Here is a 22,812-nt window from a genome sequence, read left to right as displayed (position 1 = left end):
TTGAAGAGTTAATATATTATCTCAAATTAAGAAATTTACTCCTTACTCTCCAGTTGAAAAAGATCCAATGATATGATTAAGTGTTTGTGAAATTATATTTTTTAAAAAGGGAAATGGGAAATCTATTTGTAAATTTGATGTGATTGTAAAATAGAAATGATATCTCCACTTTTATCTTGTGAAATTGCAAACTTTAAAAGAGATATATTTAGTGATCTCCAGAGTTGAGATTCTGAAGGAACTCTAAAGATTTATGTAAATTGTTTCCTTTCCCCCACTCCTTGACACACACTTAATCAAGTTGACTTTACCTGGCCACTTCTTAATCAGGCTCTTTTTGCTTAGTAAAAAGGCTAAGTGTCTTTGTGTTAATAAGAAATTTTAAGTAGCTAGAATAGGTGACTCAAACCAAGTTGAAAAATATATGCCAAAGTGGTGTTTTATTCTAGGCTGGCTGACAAGTGGAATTTGAGCAGAAGAGTTTGGGGTACCATAAATTACACTCCAAGCTGAAGTAGTTTTAATTGATAAGTATATATTTGTAATGGAGATATGGAGTTACCTTATTAGGTATGCGGACAGCATACTAAGGTATGGTATAAGGTAGGTATAAGATAATTCAGCAGAGTATTTATTAGGAATTTAAGTTCCAGACCCTGTTCTAAGCATAAAGAGCTTATATCCGAACAGGAGAGGCAATGTACATATATATATATATATATATATATAAATATATAATATGTATATAATATGTAACAATGAAATACAAAGTTGTGTAGGAAAAGAGCTCACCAAGAGAGAAGCAGGAGGATATAGGCTTCATGGTACTTGGGCTGAATCTCAAAGGAATCTAAGGATTCTAGCTATTCACTTAAATTGGGACAAGGACTTTCTTCAAGTTCTCTTTATCAATGAAACTACAAATTTAGGTCTCCTGAAATGCTGTAGACAGCATTAGATTTGGGGTAAACATAAATATATAATTGTGCTCATCATAAACCAGTGAAAATATATGGGTGTTGATAGAGAAGAATAGGAGAAAATGGAAAAAAACTTTGGTTGGTTATTTAATTATTAATAATTTCCTTTAGGAAGTGCTCGGGAGAAAATCACTAAATAACTGCAACCTTGAATAGGCTTTAAAAACATAATTTTATTGTAGAAATCGGCACTAGATGCTTTTCTTTTCTTTCTTTAGCTGATGCAATTGGGGTTAAGTGACTTGCCCAGGGTCACATAGCTAGGAATCATGAAGTGTCTGAGGTCATATTTGAACTCTGGTCCTCCTGACTTCAGGGCTATCCACTGCGCCACCTAGCTGCCCGCTAGATGTTTTTCTATTCTTCATGGTTTGGGAAGGACTGATTATTATATTCAAACTTAGATCATGATAACCATAGTGATAGAGACTCTTTGTGGCCTTGATGGGAAAAATTTTCAACTGAGTAATTTTTGACTGGCTTGGAAAGTATTTGAACTTAATGTGTTGTTTTTTTTTTTTTCAAGTTTCCTAGTCTAATTTGATTTCTGTAAATTGTGTATTTTCTTTCACCTCCTCCTCCTTTCTTTCTCTCCTCCCATGATGAACGTATTCTTTAAAGTGTAGAGTCTACACCTCTCCACTGCTACTCCACTTTAAAATACCTTAAAAACCATATGTTACATATGTTACAGTTTTTATTATGGTCAAGAACAGATAACTATAATATTAAATTCACATTTTTTTTTCCTAGTGGTTTCAAGGGTATATCACTTGCTAATTGATGTTGTAAAACTTACTTTTAATAATTGCTCTGTATCAGAAAAGTGAAATCTGAAAACAGTTTTGTTATGAGGCTAGCTATGTCTTCATCACCCTAGCAAAGATTATATATATATATATATATAGCTGTGATGAAAACATAGCTACCTTTGGGGGCTGATTTTGTTTTCTGTAATGGGAAATGCATCTGTGGGTTTTATATAGAGAGATGGAAGTGTGAGGCTAATCAAGTGGTGTACCTTTAAATAAAGGTCCCAGGCCTGACCTAGGTTGTATGGGTCTCTTGTTTGTCAGGCAGGAGGCATTTTCTCATTTTCACAGTTCAGCTGAAAACAAAGACCTCCTTATCCTTGCAGGGAGCTGTGCTCTTAAGAGCTGACATCAGCTTTTTCCCAGCAGGCATCATTTCTGCCTTAAGAGTCCTCCCAGGGAGCTTGGAAAGCTGGATAGCCATTTCTTCTCCTGGACTCCTCTTTGCCAAGTAACACACACAAATGCCAAGGGTGCCAAGAGTCAAAGGAGCAGAAAAAAGGGAATGAAGCTCATTTATCTAACATGTACCTGGGGCTTCCACAGTCACCTTATTGTTTCACAAGAGACTCTTCAGCCTTTATTGATTGGAATTTTATTTTGAACTCTACTAAAATTGGGGCGGGGGGGGGGGGAAGACAATGAAAAAACCCCAGCCTTTTAAGTAATGAGAAACACCCACTAAAGAACAGTGTTGTTATCTGAGAGCCTGCTAGTCAGCACACATAAAATAGCATTTAAAAAAAAAAAGACTTTAATGGAATTGGAAAAGGACAAGTCTGTTCTGCTAAGAGATTCCGGATGAGACCAAATGCATTTCTTCTGGGATTTGAGAAAGGAAGTATATGTTTATCTTCTGAAATGTGGGTCCTTTTGTGTCCCTCATTCTCTGTTTGCTGTCTGTCTCCTTGGGATCACTTAGGTTTGTTTCCAGTAGACATGAAGATGCCATACTCCTGGGGCAGCAAATTGCAGCTGTTCTGCACAAGTCATGGGATTAATCTTGCTTTTGCTTTTGTGACCTCCTAAGGCCTCTTATTTGTTACACTGTGGAGCCACTCAGTGCTCAAAGTGCACACAAGTGCTATTACCTTCAGGAGAGCAGAATTGGTAGAGGAGCTGGAGAGAGGAAAGCCTGTCTTGATGATTTAAAAAAAAACAACAACAAACAAGCAACTTTTTCTCCCCTCAGGCTTATTGCTTAGATGCTGAGAGAAATACCTACTGAATGAAAAAATACTCTGAATGAAAGGATTTTGTGGGAAAAGGTTTTTGTAGTTGTTGTTGATTAAAAAAAAAAAAAAATCTGTGCTAGGAACATTGTAGCCATCACAAAGAGAAAACCAGGGTTTAGAGGGAAGGATTGGTTTGTGTGCTCGTTAGTGTTTTGTTTTTTCCCTGTTTTGTCTTAGGTTTTGTTTGTTTTTTAAACCAAAACACAACCAAACTCCACCCACCCCTCTACTCCAAAAAGGTTCATTAATTTGAAATTTCTTCCTAGTTTGTCTCCAAAGCACAGTTAAAGAACTTAAGGATGCTCTAATATACTGGATCTGGCGGTAGCTGTCAGCTCTGCCAAAAAGGGGATCCAGATTCTGGACCAGAGCCTCCAAGGCTGACAGTCTTAAGTATACTGCAGAGGATAAGGAATCAAATCATGTTGTCATCCTCTGTTTGAACTCCCCTCCTCCTTACCTTCCCATTGCTGGAACCATTTAAAGGAATGATATTGATGGAGTGGAATAGGGACTATATGAAATTGAGTTCCAGGAGTTGGCTAGATAGCTTGATAAGCCCAAATCAGGGTATGCAGTTTCTTCCAGCCACTCTGAAGTGAGAAGATGCTCTTCCCACAGTTTATCACAGCTGTTTTAATACGATCAGATGGGGCTTGGGTATTTCCTCCTCGCTAGGAAATAAGAGACCTTGGCTGTATCTTTGATTCTAGATGCTATCTTCAGTGAAGTAATGACCTAGTGCGAAACTAATAAAACAGAAAATTCTGATATGATCATGAAATTGGAGTCATAGAAAATCTCACAGTTGAATTTATATAACTTTTTATTTTTTTGTTTTTTCCTTAAGTTAAATGAGTCTTTTGGGAGGTGTGTGTATATGTAAGCATTTTATGTACACACACACACACACACGTGTATGTATATCTCTGTGTATATATACATATAGGTTATCTCTATCCTGGTGTAGTTTTAAGTTTCTAATAGCCAAAAATTGCACTATGATATATATATATATATATATATCACATATACGGAACATTGAGCATAAATCTTTTTAAAGTATATACATTTATTTAATAGTTTATTTTTTCCAATTATGTCTATTTCCCAATTATGTATTTCTCACATTTGTTTTTTTAATTCTAAGAATTCTAAATTTTCTCCCTGAAAAGGCAAATAATTTTATATGTGTATGTGTGTATGTGTGTGTGTGTGTGTGTGTGTGTGCAGTCATGCAAAACATTTCCATGTCAGTCAAGACATAAAACTTTTAAAAGAGTGTAAGGTCCTAGAGAACAGAAACCATTTCATGTTTTTCTTCCTGACATCAACACCTAACACAGTGCTTGGCATTTAATAAGTGCTTTGGCGATTCATTCATTTTTTTTAGTCATAGCTGACTCTTCATGATCCCATTTGGGATTTTTTGGCAAAGATAATGGAGGGGTTTCTCCAGCTCATTTTCCAGATGAGGAAACTGAGGCAGATAGGATTAAGTGACTTGCTCAGGGTCACACTGCTAGTAAGTGTCTAAGGTCAGATTTGAACTCAGGAAGATGACTCTAAGTTCTCTATCTGCTGTGCCACCTAGTTGTTCCTACTAAGTGCTGGCTGAATGATTGATTAAAGGAAAGATGAAATGTAATTCAAATAAACAAAGTATAAATAAAGCTCTTCTATAATTGATTTTCACAAGCTCATATCCTATGTTCAGTCAGTCCAGAAGATGGGATTTGAGCCTGCAGAACATAGGATATGAGCTAAGTCTCAAAGGAAGTCAGGGAAGCTAATTGTGGAGATAAAGAGGAAGATTATTCCAACCATGAGGGACAGATAATAGAAAGACACAAGGGGAGATAGAGTGTGGCTGGATCGTACTAGGCATAGAGGAGAGCCATTACAGCAAGAGGACTGAAAATGAAGGAAGGGGCCATGTTTTGCACTAAGAGAAGATTTGGTATTGGAGGGAGTGTCCAGAAATCTCTGGATTGCAGCTCCAATTCGTGCAAATCTCTCTGGCTTTTCCTGGGAAGATTACTAAATACTCAATAAATTTCTTTGTGCCTCTGATTTGTAATGAAGAAATAATTTTTATTTGCCTAAAAATTTAATGAAAAATCCTGTATAAAAAGATGAGTCTTACATAGGAGGTCTTAGGTCTCTTTGTAAAAATATTACTAAATGGGGAAAATTATTTGGGGCCTTTCAAAACTATAGGGAATTTTCTATTTATTTATTCACTTATTCATCTATTTATTTGTTCATTCATTCATTTATGTTGCATTTTGAGTTCTAAGTTATCTCCCTCCCACCCCAGGAAGGCTCTTCTATAATTCATATAGAATTTATGTACACACACACACACACACACACACACGTGTATGTATATCTCTGTGTATATATACATATAGGTTATCTCTATCCTGGTGTAGTTTTAAGTTTCTAATAGCAAAAAATTGCTCATCATATAATCATCATATAATCATATGCTTTTCTATAACAGCTCTTTCTCTGGAAATGGATAGCATCTTTGATAGGAATGATTTTATTACTCAGAATTATTGGCTTATATAAATCCTAGCATCTCATTGTTTATTTTTTCTACTGGAACCTTTCTACCTATCCCAAACCTGAAACCAAGAATCCCTACAGTCAGGTTTATATTCTCTCTCTTCTTCTCTTGAGGGTCCTTTTCTTTTTTCTAAGTCCCAGTTCTCAAGCCACTTCCTCCAGAAAGCTTTCCCCAACTGAGTGTGATCTGTTTCACCTCCAAAGTTTATATAGCACTTTGTCTGAATCTCACTTTATCTCTGCTACATGTTATCACTTGTAATACCTTTCAATCATGCTTATTTCTATACAAAGTATATACACAGACCAAGAGTCATCATTAGATTGTAATAAGCTCTTTGAAGGCATGTAAATAAGCACAGGATCTTGCATATATGAGGGTTTTCATAATAAACATAAGACAAGACTTCTTTCCAGAAGTCTCCCCTGTCATATTCAGAACCTTTGGGGTTTCTCAATTGTTCTCTAATTTCTAATATCGAATGCTGTGATGAAAAATGTCCTGAGGGCATAGTAACCTGTGGGTACCATTTTTCAGTAGCTGTATAAGAAAGGCTTTTTAAATAGGGAATTAGGATAAGAGAAGGGAACTCTGAAGAAAGAAAGACATTGAAAAGATGCAATATAACTTCCTTTGTTATTTCTTTTATCAAAAACACGTCTCTCCACCTATTCTGGAAAACAGTTGAGAAGTATGCCAAGAAATGACTAAAAATGTTCTGTCTTTTAACCTAGAGACCATACCTTTGCCTGTTAGTCATATATTCCAAGTTTGCCAGTTGATTTTTGTATAGCTTTTTCTTTTTCTTTTTTTTAATTTTTTCTAAATACATGCAAAGATAGTTTTCAACATTCACTTTTTTAAAATTATAGCTTTTTATTTACAAGACATATGCATGACTCTTGCATTGACCCTTGCAAAATCTTCAGTTCCAACTTTTCTCCTCCTTCCCTCCACCCCCTTCCCTAGATGGCAGGTAGACCTATACATGTTAAATATGTTAAAGTATATGTTAAATACAATATAGGTATACATATCCATACAGTGATTTTGCTGCACAAGAAAAATCAGATTTAGAAATAAGATAAAAATAACCTGAGAAGGAAAACAAAAATGCAAGAAGACAAAAACAGAAGGAGTGGGAATGCTATTCAACATTCACTTTTGCAAGACCTTGTGTTCCAAATTTTTCTCTCCTTGCTCCAAACCTTCCCATAAACAGCAAGCAATCCAATATAGATTAAATGTGTGTAGTTCTTTTAAATGTATTGTCAAATTCATAAATGCCGCACAAGAAAAATCAGATCAAAAAGGTAAAAAAAAAAACAAGCAAACAAACAACAAAAAAGGTGGAAATACTGTGCTTTGATTCACATTCAGCCTCATAGTTCTCTCTGAATGCAGATGGCTCTCTCCATCATAAGTCTATTGGAATTGTCTTGAATCACCTCATTGTTGAAAAGAGCCAAGTCCATCACAGTTGATCTTCACATAATCTTGTGTTGCTGTGTACAATGTTCTCTTGGTTCTGTTCACTTAGTATAAGTTCATGCAAGTCTTTCCAGGCTTTTTTGAAATCAGCCTGCTCGTCATTTCTTATAGAGCAATAATATTCCTTTATATTCATATACCATAACTTTCAGCCATTTCCTAACTGATGGACATCCATCCAGTTAATTTCCAGTAAGGACGCCAGTAAGGAGTAAGAGAAGAGTCCCATAAATACCAAAATGTTTGTAGCAACAAAGAGCTGGAAATAAAGTAATGCTCATCAATTTGGAGGGCAGAATGATGGTTATGGGTATAAAATGGCACATATAATGTTAGCTACTTTTGATGTATTGGTAAGTACTCCTGGAACTGTTCCCTTTCCTCTTTTTATTATTCTTTATTATATGGGATGATTATCTGAGAAAGGAAGGAAGGAGGAATACAATGGGAAATGGATGACCTGTAAAGATAAAATATTAATTAAAGTATTCTTAAAAATGAAAGATGTCTTATGAACTCACAAAAGTAAGGGTGAGAACAATATGAGAATGAACACATTTGGAAAATTGTTTAGGTTATATGTTCAAGTTTGTGATGGAATAATTATGTGATGGAAAGTATAAGTTCAGAAATAGGGGACAACAGAAGGGAGGGAAAATCATTGTGTTAAGGGTTACAATGTTGTAAAAGAAATAAAAGTTAAGTGGAAGAATTGACATTTGATACCTTAGGCAACTGTAAATGCTGGAGAGATGGAAGTTAACTTTATTTTTGCCATAAAAACTCTGATAAAATCAAATAGATTTTTTCATACACTTAGCATTATTCAGTCTATCTTATTTTCTTCTTATCCCTTTCTTCTCCTCCTATGTCTTTAGTCCATAATTTTTACCTTGTTAGACTGAAGGAATATCCTTCTTCTATCAAAGCCCATAAAACAAACCCAAATCCTATTAGACCAATGTCCTGCAGGATCCTCCATTTATTTCCTGCTCAGTTTTATTACTTGTCAGTAATTCATTTGAAGCTCAGCTGCAATCCCTTAGAGATAAAAGTTTTATTTGGCTCCTGTGTCTGTGACTATTCCCAGTTCTGACTGAGCATTTGATACATGAACTTTTTTTAAATTGTGGAAACTAATTGTTTAAAAAAATCTTAATGGATTGAGCTTTTTAGGAGGAAAATGAAGTATCTGTGACCCAAAGTGTAAATGTTTGCTGAGTGAATAAATGGTGTGATTTTTGATGAAAACTGAAGAGAGTTTTTAACTACAGTGTTTTGGTTACTTGGTGATGTCACATGGTGGAGTAATAGAACTTGACAGGAAAATATTGATCAATCCTTCATGAGTTTTGACTAGGTAGTATTTGATGAGATCTTGTGTGTGTGTGTACATGTAGACTTATTTGTTTTAGTAAAAGGTTGAATGGCCATTACATGATATGGGGGAGATAGAGGAGAAGAACACCTTATGTAAAGCTGAAATATTTGGACTATTGAATTGTCCCTTCTTGATACTAACTAGCTGGTACTAAGGGGGTAGTGTCTTAACTTCTGTGGGTGTCACTTTCATTTTCTGAAAAAAATGAGGGTGATATCTTAAGTGACCTCTAAGGTAGTCCTTTCAATTCTGATATTCTGTGATTTTACTCGAACTGACCATTACTAAAAGAGTTTAGTGAATCTGAGTACTCTGATTAGGCCTGCCAAAATTAGGGAATACCATGCCTTGTGAGATCATCTCTCTCCCTCCCCTCCCCCTTTGTTGTCAAGGACATTTTCCACTGTAGTGCTAAATGCTATAGGAGCCAGGCTCCAATTCAGAAATTAGTGAAAATCTAGAATGAATTTAGAAACATTCTTTTGTTGTGTCCCATAAGCAAGGCCTGAAACAAAAGTTTAAAGTCACAGTTCTCATTTAACAATTTTACCAGATGTTTCCTGAGGTTTGACAGATGTACCATTTACTAGAAAGTTGCACTCTGGAGGTTTTGAGTGTTATGGACACCGTTGCTATAGACAGTGCCTCTGTAAGGGCAAGATTTGGAATATAACCTTAGCTTCAGTTTAGAATTGAAAACGGGTTTCTCTTCTACTCTCGGTTTTCTTTCATTGTCTTTATTTGAAAAGTAATCGAAACAGAAATTGTCCATAACTCATTCTTTTATATTGCTACCTTTAAATGGTATTGATTTTCTAAATCAAATAGGCCTAGATACACCTCCCTTCCTTAGCCTGCAAAGATGACTTTGCTGGAGAAAGAAATGCATTGATGGATGGACAAGGATTTTAACTTAGGCTCCCAAGACTGACCAGGACCGGGTAGGCCCCTGGTCAGCGAAGGTTTGGGGAAGCTGCAGAGGTGTATATTCAGAGCAAACGCCAGAGGAGGACGATTCCGCGTGAAACCTTGTGAATCTCGTGTGCCAGGAGCGAGGGTTTCTCTTTCACGCAATAGTTGGAAGTTCTCTTTTGCTGGAAGAGAAGGGGAGGGCCCTGGGAAAAGCTGGTGGGGACTCCCAGGGTTGGGGGAAGGGAGGCTGCCCTCCACGTTCCTGTTGCTTCCTCCAAAACACAAGTATAGGCCAAACGGCCGCCCCTGTGCACGAACGGGGGCTTTTTGTCCTGCCTCCTCCTCTGCCAGGGGCCGGAGCCGGCTTCCCGGCAGGGAAGCCTCAGGGCCACGACGTTGGTTCCAGTTTAGAAGAAGGCATTCCTGCCCGAGATGCCCATTTTCTTTGTTTGGGGAGGGGGGGGCGGCTTTTCCGAAAGCTCCAACGAGAGAACCCTCGCGCCCGCGCGGGAGGGGGCGGAGACTAGGGGGCACCTTGCCTGGGGCCTTCGGGAGAAGCCCTGAGGATGGCCCTGGGGACTCTGTGAATACTCCGGCCTGGGATGGACTGAGCTCCCTCCGGGCCGAAGGGGACCCTGCTGGGCGCGCGGCGGGGCCGGGGCCGGGGCCGGGCAGCGGGGCAAGGGCCGGGCGGCCGGGACTTTTATTTTGACGGGCCCGCGGCCTCCCCAGCCTTTCTGTGCAGGAGAAGGCTTGCCAAGTTTGTGAGGCCCAAGGCTTTCTTGTGGGAGGACGCGGGGCTGTCTTCATGCTCTTTGGCAATGATTAAAGTGAGGTTAGTACCCAAACCCCCTTTCATTTCATTCCCTTAGCCTTGCTTTTTCAAACCAGATGGCAGCCTTGTATTTTCAGCTGCAATTAATTTAAACGATGAGGCAGCAAGTGCTGTGAAGGAGTCAGGCCATGAGTTTGTTAGCCAGGAGGGACAGCGGTGGCTGCTCTCCCTCGCATCCCTCCGTCCCCTCCTGGCTGCGTGCACCTTGGCTCCGGCATCAGGGCCGTGTCAGAGATGCTGGAGCGGGGCGGGCGCTCCCCCTCCCTCCGCGGCTCTCCGGGCTCTGGCTCCGGGGCCGTGTTTGCAGGGACTACGGACTGACAGCCCTTGTGACTCGCAAGGGTTAATACCCACTGAGTAATTGTTTCCTTAATGAATTGGGAGTAACAAAGTTTCAGGTGATGGCTGACATGTTACTGCCAGGCCGGGCTATCATGTGACTGTCCCCAGACAATGGGGCATAGTTTTCGAGTGGCGGCTGATTTGGGGGAGAACAATGTGCTTTTTTTCTCTGCTCCTTCCAGCTGCCAGGACTTCCTCCTAAAGGGCTATGTTTTAAGTTGAGTATTTATTCTTCAAGAAAATTACAAGGGGGGAATAAAAGCACTTGGCTACAATTGAAGTCTCAAGGTTCTGACCTCAGTTATTCGACCACTTCCCTCAGTGGAAATTTTGTTTCTCCGTAGTTGCCTCAGAGTGTAGGATCAATTAGAGATAGAGAGATCTCTCGAATTTAATGGAAAATGAATGCTTTTTGTGGGCCTGCAACTTAGTAACTCTCTAGCATGGAGCCCTCTACTACTTTTCCCCCTCTCTTGTGGGGGGAGAAAACTGAATTTAAAATGGATATGAAGTAATTGACTATGTGCTTTTGAACACTGGGTGTCAGTGAACACACATGCCTGTACACATAGGTGCAATTGAATTTTAGGGTAGTTTTTTTTTTTTCTTTCATCGTTTGAGAAACATTTTCTTGGCTCAGGTTGAGCCAATGAAAGGATGCCTATTTAACATTAACCTATTTCGGATGAATTTAATTTTGAAAGTCTCAGGGTGAAAACAAGAACTCAAGAATGATCCTTTGCTAGGGCTTGAAAGTAGCTCACTGTACAAGGAAATGGCAAACCACTCTAGTATCTTTGCCAAGAAAAATCCCAAGGACAATATTGGGGTGACATGACTCTTGGGGTCAAGAAGAATAGGACCCCACTGAACAAAACCAAGGGTGTCAAATTCAGAATGTGTGATGATGAATTGAGTGAGCTAAGCTGCTGATATAACAACAAAAAAATAAAATTTTTTAAATTTAATTTAATTTTATTGTCTTTTGATGATAAGATTTGGAGGCCAAGGTATTTTTTTTTAATTGATAATCTAGTTTAATCCTTTTATCAAACTTGAAGCCTCTTGGTGAATTGGCTTTCTCAAGGTCATAGAAAGGGCCAGAGGTAGATCCAGGATTCAGTAATTTCCAAGCCCAGTGTTCTTTTCACAACTCCAAGATGTCCTGCATTTTACCCTAAATTCAAAATTACATTCAGGAGCAGTTCCCTGAAGAAAACATTTGGACTGTTTTTGTCAAAAGCTGAGAATTGATATGATAATTTTTTGGGGAACTGATACTGTAATTCCCAAGATAACAGTAGATCTCAGGTTTTCTATGGTAAGGAGGAATAGAAGAGAATAAAATCTCCAGTTCATCAAAAACTAATTTTCTTCTATTATTTCAACTTCCTTCTCCATCAATGATTTGCCAAAGGTGTCAAGAAAAGAAGGAAATGAAGTGATTTTTGCCTCTGAGATCTTTTTAATTCCCTCAACTATGCTGTCCAAGAGGCAAGGAAAAGGTTAGGACAGCCTAAATAACTCAGGTCTTTTTGACTCCAGAGCTCTCTTCACCTACCTGACTGAAAAAAAGCCAAAATTATGTAGATTTTCCGCCTCTGTCCATTTTTTCCCTCCTGTTTTACCAAAAAGCCTTTTTGGTCTCGCCAGCCAGGAAATCACTTTTAGATTGAATAGTACTGTACAGTAAGAACTTACTAATTAGGACCTTGAGGGAAGTTCATCCTGAATAGATTAAGACCATGAGTTGTTTTTTTTTTTTTTTTTTTTTTTTTTAAACTCAGTTTTATTACTTTCAAATACTGGAAACTAAATAACTGGAAGCAAGCCTTCTGTGTTGTCTAGAGGAGTCTCTAGGGTACTTATTCTAGTTAAGATTTATTTGTATTTATTTGTAGTCAGCATGCTTCAGTTCTTCAAGGATTCTTGGTTTTGTATTTGTGGGTATGCCTGTGGGTATAGAGCTAGCTCATCAGCCCTCTTGGTACAAGGTTTTCTAGAGTCTGTGGCCAAAAACATTAGTATCCCTAAAGCCCACCTAGTGATGAGCTTCTTCCATCTGAATTTTGTTCTCAGTCAGTATTTTTCTAGTTTGCCAGGATCTGCTGTGCTCCATGAGGCTCAGCCTTTGAAAACCCAAAGTCCTTACATTTTTTTTTTAATGTGAGATAAGGCATCTGAAAAGGTACATATCCAGTATTTACATGTAAATATATACTTTGACATTTTATTGAAATTGGTTTATTCTGTCAGTTAATTTAAACACAACCTTCTACAACTTTCTTTGCCTAATTGACTTGGTCAGCAAGCCCTGTCTTTGTAGATATTGCAGAAACAGCATTCAGCCCAGCTCCTGTCTGACTGAGTAAACACAAATTCTCAACAAGTGAAATGTAAAGTAATCCTTATTTTGAGGTAGAAAAAGAGACAGCATGTCACTGTGAACAAAGAGCTAGCCTTAAAGCCAGGAAGACTTAGCTTCCAGTTCTGCCTTTAAAACATATTAGCTGTGTTAACCTGGATTAACCACTTAACTTCTCTGAGACTAAGTCACAGAGAAGATGCTGAGACCCATTTAGTAGCAGGAGCTTCCTTAACTAAGAATTCCCTACATCAAGGCAATCACAGTCCACTCCCTCCCTTAGGACTTAAATTGATGATCCTACTACAGAGCCACATATAAAATATTTTGTTGTATAGAAAACTTATAAGGTGTATTATTATCATTTTAAAGACCCAACTAAACAGGTAGCTAAAATTGCCCCAAGACTAGTGGAAGCTGTGGTCCTCTGGTGAGAACCAACATTTTTATATAGGAGTGATTCATTTAGCCAACTCAACTCTATGTTTAAGTATTTGTACATCAAAATATGCTTTTATTTGAGGGAAAAGTTATTTATACTTACATAATATAAAATATAATAAAATGCAGCAATCCTGTAAGAAAAGCATTATTATACTCAATTTACACATGAGGAAGTTGAAGCTTAGAGAACCTGAATGGCCTCAATGATGTCCTAGAACTCGAAAATGGCTAAGTGAGTCCTGTCCTCAGTTCTAGGAAGTCTTTCCAGTGCAGCTCTGTTATTTGGTCTTTGCCAACAAAGTAAGTTACTCAAAGAGAAGGTGGCGATGGTTTTTCCTAAACCTGTTTCCTGGGCTTTGTTAAGTTTTTGTTGAATCACTTCCATTTGTTAAATCAACTTTTCACATTAAGTTAGTTGATAATTTTAAACCACCTTCTAACATCAACATACTATGAATATGTAAGTGCTGGCTAATAACTATAGTAACTGACATTTATAGCTTTGTAGTTTATAAAGTACTATAGAAACACATCATCTTTTTTATTTCATGTGATTTGTTCTCATGGAGGGCTTAGAAACTTGGGATGGTTGCTGTTGGCCACTTGTAAGCAGAATTCTTTTTTGTTTGTAATAAAACAAACAGTAGGAGAAAGTTTGCCCGTTGCTTTGTTTTCTTTGGGTAACAAACCCCATCTTCTTGTTTCCTCTTAGCTCGTATATCAGGCTTTTATTAATGGTTCAGAAGTATAGATCAAGGAAAAGGTGGGGGGGGCATTTCAATATGAACACAGATTCAGTGTGAAACCAGCATTGGTATGATGTGACTGCTTAAAAAGGGGGGCAGTGGAACATCAGAATGCCTCCAAGAGAGAGTGAAGCAGGAGGTTGTGGAATTGAGAAGCTAGACCATAGAAAGGATAGCAGAGGATACCCTAATAGCCATCTGAAGGAGACTTTTATGGAGGGCTGTCCTAGAGATTTGCTCTGTGTTGCTACCAGAGGGGGCAGATCTAAGACTGAAGGAATGTACATTATAAGGAATCAGATTTGGGTTCAGTATAAAGAACAAGTTAATGGGGATCTAAGCGGGTGTAGGGAGAGTGTGGCTGGAGCACTGGATTTAGAGGCAGGAACACTTGAGTTCCAATCTAGCCTCAGATACTTATTGATTGAGTGATCTTATGCAGGTTATTTCACTTTGCCTCAGTTTCCTTAAGTGTTAAAACGGGAATAATAACATTTATCTTTCCAGTGAGAAGTTTGTAAAGTGCCTGGTACATAGGATGTGCTATATAAATACTTTTTATTGTTATTATTATTATTATTAACTAGCTCTTGGAACATAGTGAAGGACCATATGAACATATATGTATATATGTATTAGTATCTGTATGTATACATATATGTGTAAAAGCTCAAGTGTGAAGGACTTTTGTAACTCTAAAACTATATAAACATCAGTTATTATTGCTGTTGTTCTTAGAATTACTCAGATTTTACAAATGTCATATTGTGAATATTTTCAGGCATTGGACATAGCTTAGCTGACAATTTCTTCTGGAACAGGATGGAATTGGTCTTCTCTTTGAGTTGATGATAATATTCTTTGGTCAGTAGTAATGAAATAATTTAAACCCCTCATCTTCCTGATGAGCGACTCTAAAGTATGAAATTTCATTACTGAACTATCACCCATTTATTACATGCCGGGGACTATTCTAGACATTAGAAATATAAGAACAAATAATGAAACAGTTTACTGTCAAGGAGTTTACATTCTAACGAGAGAGATAGGTACATATAAAAAGTATAGCCTAAATATAATATGAATAAATAGAAATAGATGGAAGTAGTTTAGGGAATTAAAAGAGACTTCATGCTTTTGGTGGTACCTGAACTGTGTGTTACAAGAAAAGAGGGAGAGGTGACAACAATAATAATAGCCAGCACATACAGAACACTTTGTGGTTGGCTATTTTATTATTTTACAAATATTTTATCATTTTATCATTTGGACATAGATACTATTTTATCATTCCCATTTTATAGGTGAGGAAAATAAAACAAAAGTTGTGACTTGCCTAGAGGAACCGGATACCATGCCCTGTGGAAGGAGGGGGGAGGAATACATTCTAGGTATGGGGGACGGCCACTAGAAAGGCTTGGAGACAAATAAGGAGATGAGGAACAGATCGTTTGACTGAACTGAAGAGGGCAGGAAGGGGTGTGTGTGTATGTGTAACCTGGCTCCCCTTTTAGACTGTTAGCTTATGGAGGAAGGCAGGGCTGTTTTTTGTCTCATATCTCCCTCACTTAGCACAGTGCCAGGCACATAATAGGTGCTTAATAAATGTAAGTAGTGTCCAACTGAGTCTGGAAAGGTAAGAGGACTTGATTTTTTAAAAATCCCAAATGTGGGAGGAAACCGCTGGAATTGGTTGAGTAAGAGAATCATATGATCACATCTTCAATGAAGGAAAATTCTTTGGGCAGCAGCAGCGTGTAGGATAGACCTAGAATGGAGAGAGATTTGGCCTTGGGACCAATTTGGGGCTGTTGCAGTAATCAAGGGGAGAGGTAATGAGGTTTGAGCTGGGCTGGTAGCGGTGTCAGTGGAGAGAAAGCGCTGGCTATGAGAGATGCTTGGCTGCTGATGGGACACAATGGGGTGAGGGGTGTGAGGAGGGAAGGATCATGCCAGAGTGGAAAGCTTGCGGGTGAGTTTGGCAGTAACAGGGAAGTTTGGAAGTGGGGAACTCAGTGAGGGACTTGCTGGATTTCAGGTGTCTCTGGGACATCCAGTCTGAAATGTCGATGATTAGTGATGTGCACTGACGCTCAGGTGAGACACTTAACTGGGTCTGTGTACGTGTGTGTGTGTGTGTGTATTCACATATATGGATCTAATTATATATGTATGGAATTATATGGTTGTGTATATTAATATAATGATTAAACACACATATACATATACCTACAAAAAGCTTAAATAACTTATTGGATCATAGATTTAGAACTAGGGAGGGACGTTAGAGAGCATCTAATCAACCCATTTATTTAGAATGAGGAAGATCTGAGTTTCAATCTAATTGTCAGATACTTAGACATTATGTGACCCTGGGCACAGTACATATACATGTGCATAGGTATTATATGTGTATTATACATTTATATATATATATATATATATTCATATGCATACATGGATAATACATATTAATATATCTATTGTATAGGTATAAATGTATATAATGAATATATACAGGGATAAGTATGTATATGTATATATAAGATACATATGTATATGTATTCAATACATATATTGTTTGTGTACAGTACAGGCATCTGTATACAATATGTATGTCTATATAGTTGCATTTATATATATACATATAAGCATAATAAACACCTGCTGTGTTCACAGCATTTGGACAATGCATTTATATAAATGCATTTATAGTGTGTGTTACACATATATACATAGTATATGTGCACATATTTCCTGATACGAGTGGCTAGGTTGTTAATTGGACAGAGAGATGTGCTCTGAGACCTTGGCAGTTCAGTGCTGAGCTTGGCTGTTGCCTTTAGCTGGCTTCATTGCCCTTTCATTCTGACTTTGCATGTAGTTGTCCAGTGTTAGGCTTTTAGCCCTGCTTTCTTTTCTGTACATCACTTCATTCCCATCTTCCCACAGTTATCTGAATTCTTCATACCCTATCATTTGTTCAGCCATTCTGCCATCATAAGGTGGCGAGTATTTTGTTTCCAGCTTTTTGTTATCACATATAAGGCTACCCTGAATATTTATTTAGAGAGACGCATGTATATAATATAATAACAACATAATATTCTATTCTTTATGTGTGTTTTTTCTTTCTGCTAATAATTTCCTTGGGGCACATTCCTAGCAGTTCTTCCTCACTGCTGAGTCCTCCCTAGCTCTTGCCAGCACTAGTGCACGAGCTCCCTAATCAGTTCCTTCTTCCAATTTCTTCTCTCCAGATTATACCCTTCACAGAGCTGCCAAAGTCACCTTTTTTAGGCAGAGATGTAACTATGCTATACCTGTGCTTAAAAAACTTAAGTGGCCCAAAGGATCATTGATTCAGGGGACCTTAGAAATCAGCTAATCATCTTACCCATTTAGAATGATTGAAGACCTGAGTCTAAATCTGTCCTTAGACAATTACTAGCTGTGTGTTTATGTGTGACCTTAACTTCTGTTTGCCTCAGTTTCCTCTGCATGCTGCAGGAATAATAATAGCACCTACTTCCCAGGGTTGTTTTAAAGACCTTAAGGCAATATATAAATATTACAGCATTGTTTATATACTCTTATTATTGTTATTGCAAATAAGGAAACTGAAGCTGAGAAATTCATGTTTACATAGGTGGAACTATGAGTTGATTCTAAATCTAATATTCTGTCCACTGTACCACTTCCTCTAGCCCAGGGCTTCTTCCACTTTTTCCACCTGTGATCCCTTTTCACCTGAAAAAATTTTATGTGAACCAAGCTATATAAGTATATAAAACAGAAATACATATCAAACATTTACTGATAATAATTTTGCAACCCCCGCATTCAGTTACAAGACCTATGGGGTCACAAACCACAGTTTAAGAAATTGAGTTCTATATGATGAGTGACAAACTTCTTTGACTAATATTTAAGGCTCCCAACTGTATTTCATAATCCTCTCTTTTATGAACTCTGTTCTAGGAAACATGGACTGCTCCCCATTTTCTGAATGTGACAACCCAAGCCCTCCCCATTCTGTTCCATTCATGTCTGTAAACTATCCCATGCATCTATAAATGTACCTCCTCCTCATCTCTTCCTTGGAAACTCAGCAGTGGTTCCTCCATCTTTCTTGAAGCCTTTCCCGGTCCCTCCCTGGAGTTAGCTTCCTGTCTCCTGAGCATCTTCTTCAGAATTCAGATACACTTGTTTCTATATCTGGGGTCTTCTTCCTAGAATGTAAGGTCCTCGAGGGCATGGACAAGTTGCAGTATCTCTGGTGCCTAGCAGAGTGCTTTGGACGTAGCAGGGGCTTAATAAATATTTGCTGAATTAAATTGAATTAAAAGACAGCAATGACTGAGTGCCAAGTTCTGGAGCAGGAATTCAGAGAAATCTGTATGGCAAATCCCCATTCGTGACATCATCCTTGCTCCCTTCCCCCTCATCCTGCCCAAAAGAGAGAAAAGAAAAAATCACTGAATTGTCCATGCTGTTGTTAAGTGCAAAGAAATGGGAAGCTTGCCCTATTCATCCTTTTAGTACAGGACCATGTTTTTCCCCTGAAGTACAGGTAGAGCTGAGTGAGGGAGAAGAAAGCCATTGATCTGGAGTGACCTGCCAGCTTCAACACAGACAAAAGCACCTCATGATATTGAGGTGGAAATGGGCATTAACCAGCTCCGACAGTCCCTGGCCTTACACCACCTTTTTTTGCCAGCAAGAACTAATCGTCCCTCATCCCCAGCACATGCACATTAGCCTAAGGGGCTCCACATCCCTTAATGTTTCTCTTGTTCCTCTTCCTGTGGGCATCTGGGGAGTGCAGTGGATGGAGCACTGGGTCTGGAGTCAGGAAGACTCCTGAATTCAAAATTGGCTCTGGGTGTGCTGTCAACCTTTTTCTTCAGCTATAAAATGGAAATTAAAATAATAGCACGCACTTCGCAGGGTTGTTGTTAGTATCAAATAAGATAAGATTTGCAGAGTGTGCAACACATAGTAGGTGTTTAATAAATGCTTTTGCCCTCCTTCCTTCTTCCCAAACAATTATAGGAAGATAGATTTGGATCCTTAGAGCAAATTATTTAAATGTTGGAGTTTTAAGTCATAGAACTTTAGCAATTATCTAGTCCATCTTTCCTCTTTTATGGATGAGTAGATTAAGAATAAGAAAAGTTCACGGTACTGAATCAGAATCTGAACAAGAGTCCTGGTTCCATTATTCCTTGTATAATGTTCTTTGCATGGTACAGTAGAAAGAAGTTTAGCACAGTTCCTGGCACGTAGTAGGTGCTTAATCAGAGTTTATTGAATGAATGAAAGCATCTAAGTTCTGGAATCAAAGATTGTGCTCCTGACACCTTCCACCCAGGTGATGGGTGGGTATCATGTCACTTGGCCACAATTTTCTCATTGGGAGTTATACAGATTAAGGGAGTTGACTCCGAGGTATTGCCTCCAGCTCCACCTCTTCCCTGCTGTGGCCGGCTGCCTCTCATAGCCTCTTTATTCTGAGTAACAGCCTCATTTATTCAAATGTAGAGCCCTGAATCTGGCATATTATAGTAGATGCTCAGTTGCGTTTCACTGACTGAATGAGCAAACAAATGAATTGGGAGGTCCTTTGTCTCATGACCTTGGCTCTCCTAGCAGGGGACAATCAGGGAGTCTCTGAGCAGCTAAAACAGATGGAACAAAGTCGTCATCAGGAGCAACGGGCTCAGACGAGTCTGGAAGAGCTTCCCCACCTAGGGGGAGGACCAGTAGCCTCTGCCCCCCCTCCCTTTGGGGCTGAGCCCAGCAGCAAGGACTGCTTAGTCTGGCTTCTATTTGCCTGGAAAGGGCTGGGCTCCTATGGGAGATCTCCAAGGTACCTGAGGGCGGCACCCAGCCCTGCCCGCTGATTGATGTATGGAGCTCAAGGCGCTACTGCCACATGGTATTATTGCTGTTGTTCCTGGCTTTAACATAGAGAGGGTTGGAAATGACTGCAGTAGCCCAGCCTAACAGCAGAGGAAGACAGAACTTGCACATACAATAATATTTTTCTTCCTCTCAGAAATCTCTACACACAAGTCTTTCGGGGGGAAGTTTATGGTTGGGGAGTTGCACCAGAAGTTTCCCATGGAAGGCACGTTTCATGGAGGCAGAGAGGGCTAGCTTACTTTTTCTAAAATGGGACTTAAGAGGTATACAGTCAAAAGAGCTAGAGCAGGACTTAGGGCACCTGGCCCCAGCTCTGCCACCGACTGAAGGGTAACTTCAAGCAAGCCCCTTTCTTTTTCTAGGACTCAGTTTACCCAAATGTAAAATGAGGGGACATGGATGTCTGGGGTCAGTTACCATGATCCTACTCAAAACTCAACCTAATCATAGCTCAGCTACTTTATAACTCTGAGATCACTGGCAAGTCATCTGACCTCCTTAAAGCTATAAAATAGGAAGGAAGGGAGAAAGGGAGGGAGGAAGGAGGGAAGAAAACAAAGAAGGAATGGAGGGAGGGAGGAAGGAAAGAAAAGAGGGAAGGAGGGACGAAGGGCTGGGGAAGAAAGAAAAGAAGGAAAGAAGGGAGGAAGAAAGAAAAAAGGGAAGAAAAAAATGAAGAAAGGAAAGAGAAAGAAAGAAGAAACAAAGGAAAGAAAAAAAGAAGGGAGAGAAGAAGGAGGGGAAAAAAGAAGGAATTATTAAGTTCTTGTCCTTAAGAGAGAGTAAAAGGAGAGAGTTGGGGAGGAAGGAGAGATGTTCCTGGTACAGAAGGCCATAGGGGTGGCCAGCCTCTTCTCCTCCACATAGTGGAGGCTCTAGGAGCCTGGCAGAAGGCTATTCCAGGTAACTGAGGGAAGTTCCAAGATGAGACATCATGTTCCTGAAGCGTGGAGGAGACTTGGAATAATCCCTGCCCAGAGTTACTATGTGCTGTATGGATTGTAAACCTTGAAGCATTATTAGAAATGGGAATTGTTTATCCTTAGTACAATCACTTGTGCCATAGTGATAGGAAGCAAAATATGCCTTCAATTAAAGAGCTGTTAACTCTGAGCAAAGTTACTTAACCAGACTGAGCCTCAGTTGTGACATTTGAAAAAATAAGGTTTGTGTATTATTCACAGAGGGCAGAGTGTTGTGACAAGAAGAGCTCTGGCTTAAACTTGGGAAATCTAGATTTGAAATCTTAACTAGTGGTGTGGCCATGAGTAAGCCACTGATCCTTCTTTGTCATCTGTGTCCTGTTGTGTCTAACTCTTCATGACCCTATTTGGGATTTTCTTGGCAAAGACACTGGAATGGTCGACCATTTCCTTCTGCAGCTCATTTTATAAATTTATAAACTGAGGTAAATTGGATTGAGTGACTTGTCCAGGGTCAGCTGGAAGTGTCTGAAGCCAGATTTGAATTCAGGAAAATGAGCTTTCCGGATTCCAAGTCAGTAATCTATCCATTATACCATCTAGCTGCCCTGGCATCTGTAGGGGTTTATGACGCTTGACCAGAGAGGACTTCACTTTGCAAATTTATCGGGATGGTCTGCTTTCATCCTCTCTCTGGCAGCATCAAGCCTTTTGTTCTTTGTTTTTCAAAGACATCTTTATTAGTGGTACTTGTGTGCCTTTATCTCTTGATGATTATTAAGAGTTCAAAATAATGGCAAGCATTATTTCAGGAAGCAAATTTGAATGGAATTTCTTTCATAATTCCTAGAGAATCAGTCCTTTGGAACTGAGCAAAGGGAAATATAGTTGGTAGGCTGATTCTCTTTCAAGACTTGCTGTGTTTAAGGAGATGAATATGAGAGATATCTAAACAGAATAAATACATAAGATTTTATAACTGATTGGATAAGAGAGAAAGAGGAAAAATAACACTTCTAACATAGGAAGTTTAATGTGAGCTCTATTAAAAACAGGGATGATTTTCCCCTTCCTCCCCCCTTTTTTGTATCCCTAGCACTTAGCTTGTCTGACGTATAGTAGGAGCTTAATAAATATTTGACCAAATGACTGACTGAATGTGCAGATAATAATCATAATGATAACTAATATTTATATAATGCTTACTACGCTTTAAAATATTATCTCATTTGATTCTAATAACATTCCTGGGGGGCACTTATTATTGCTTTTGTTAGGATTATTATTATTTTGATCTTCCTTTTACAGTTGAGGAAACTGAGGCAAACATAAGTTAGTTGACTTGCCCAAGGTCACACAAGTGTCTGAGGTCTTGTAGATTCTAGATCTATTGAACTAAAAAAAATATATATAACTTTAATTTGTGTATAATTGTTTTCCTTTGTGATCCTAAATATTTTATGCATTAAAAACCATTATTCTGAGGAGGCCATAGACTTCACCAGATAATGGGATTTATGGCATAAAAAAAGATGAAGAACCATTACTTTAGTGGGAAAGATTATATATTCAGCATCAGACATGTTGAGGGTGAAGGGGTGGAGGTGGACTGTCCAGGTGCATACACTGTGTGGGTAGTTAGAAAAGTGGGCCTGGAATTCAGAAAAAAGTCTATTGGGATTGCCTTGGATCATTGAACCCCTGAGAAGAACCAAGCCTTTCATAGTTGGCTTGGATATTCCTGGTTCTGCTTGTTTTGCTCCATATCAGTTCGTGTAAATCTTTCCAGGCCTTTCTAAAATCAGCTTGTTCATCATTTTCTTATAGAACAATAATGTGGAAT

At 38.7% G+C, this 22,812-nt stretch overlaps 1 protein-coding gene across 3 annotated transcripts in view; it reads left to right on the top strand.

Annotated features, from left to right (window-relative positions):
- Nucleotides 1-22,812, top strand: part of VGLL4 (vestigial like family member 4) — a 175,878-nt gene that overhangs the window by 136,233 nt on the left and 16,833 nt on the right. Inside the window, exon 1 of one of the 3 annotated variants that reach the window (XM_023498189.2) lies at nucleotides 10,073-10,221. The exons of the other annotated variants lie outside the window; for them this stretch is intronic. Within the exon in view, the coding sequence (XP_023353957.1) occupies nucleotides 10,208-10,221 (14 nt within the window). The 5' untranslated portion in view covers nucleotides 10,073-10,207. Of the gene's footprint in view, nucleotides 1-10,072; nucleotides 10,222-22,812 lie in introns of those variants that run through there. 3 annotated transcript variants of the gene reach the window in all.

Source organism: Sarcophilus harrisii, chromosome 1, assembly GCF_902635505.1.
Source record: "Sarcophilus harrisii chromosome 1, mSarHar1.11, whole genome shotgun sequence".
Classification (NCBI taxonomy): Eukaryota; Metazoa; Chordata; class Mammalia; order Dasyuromorphia; family Dasyuridae; genus Sarcophilus; species Sarcophilus harrisii.
Note: the sequence above shows the minus strand (reverse complement) of the source record. Positions and strands in the feature narration are given on the sequence as shown.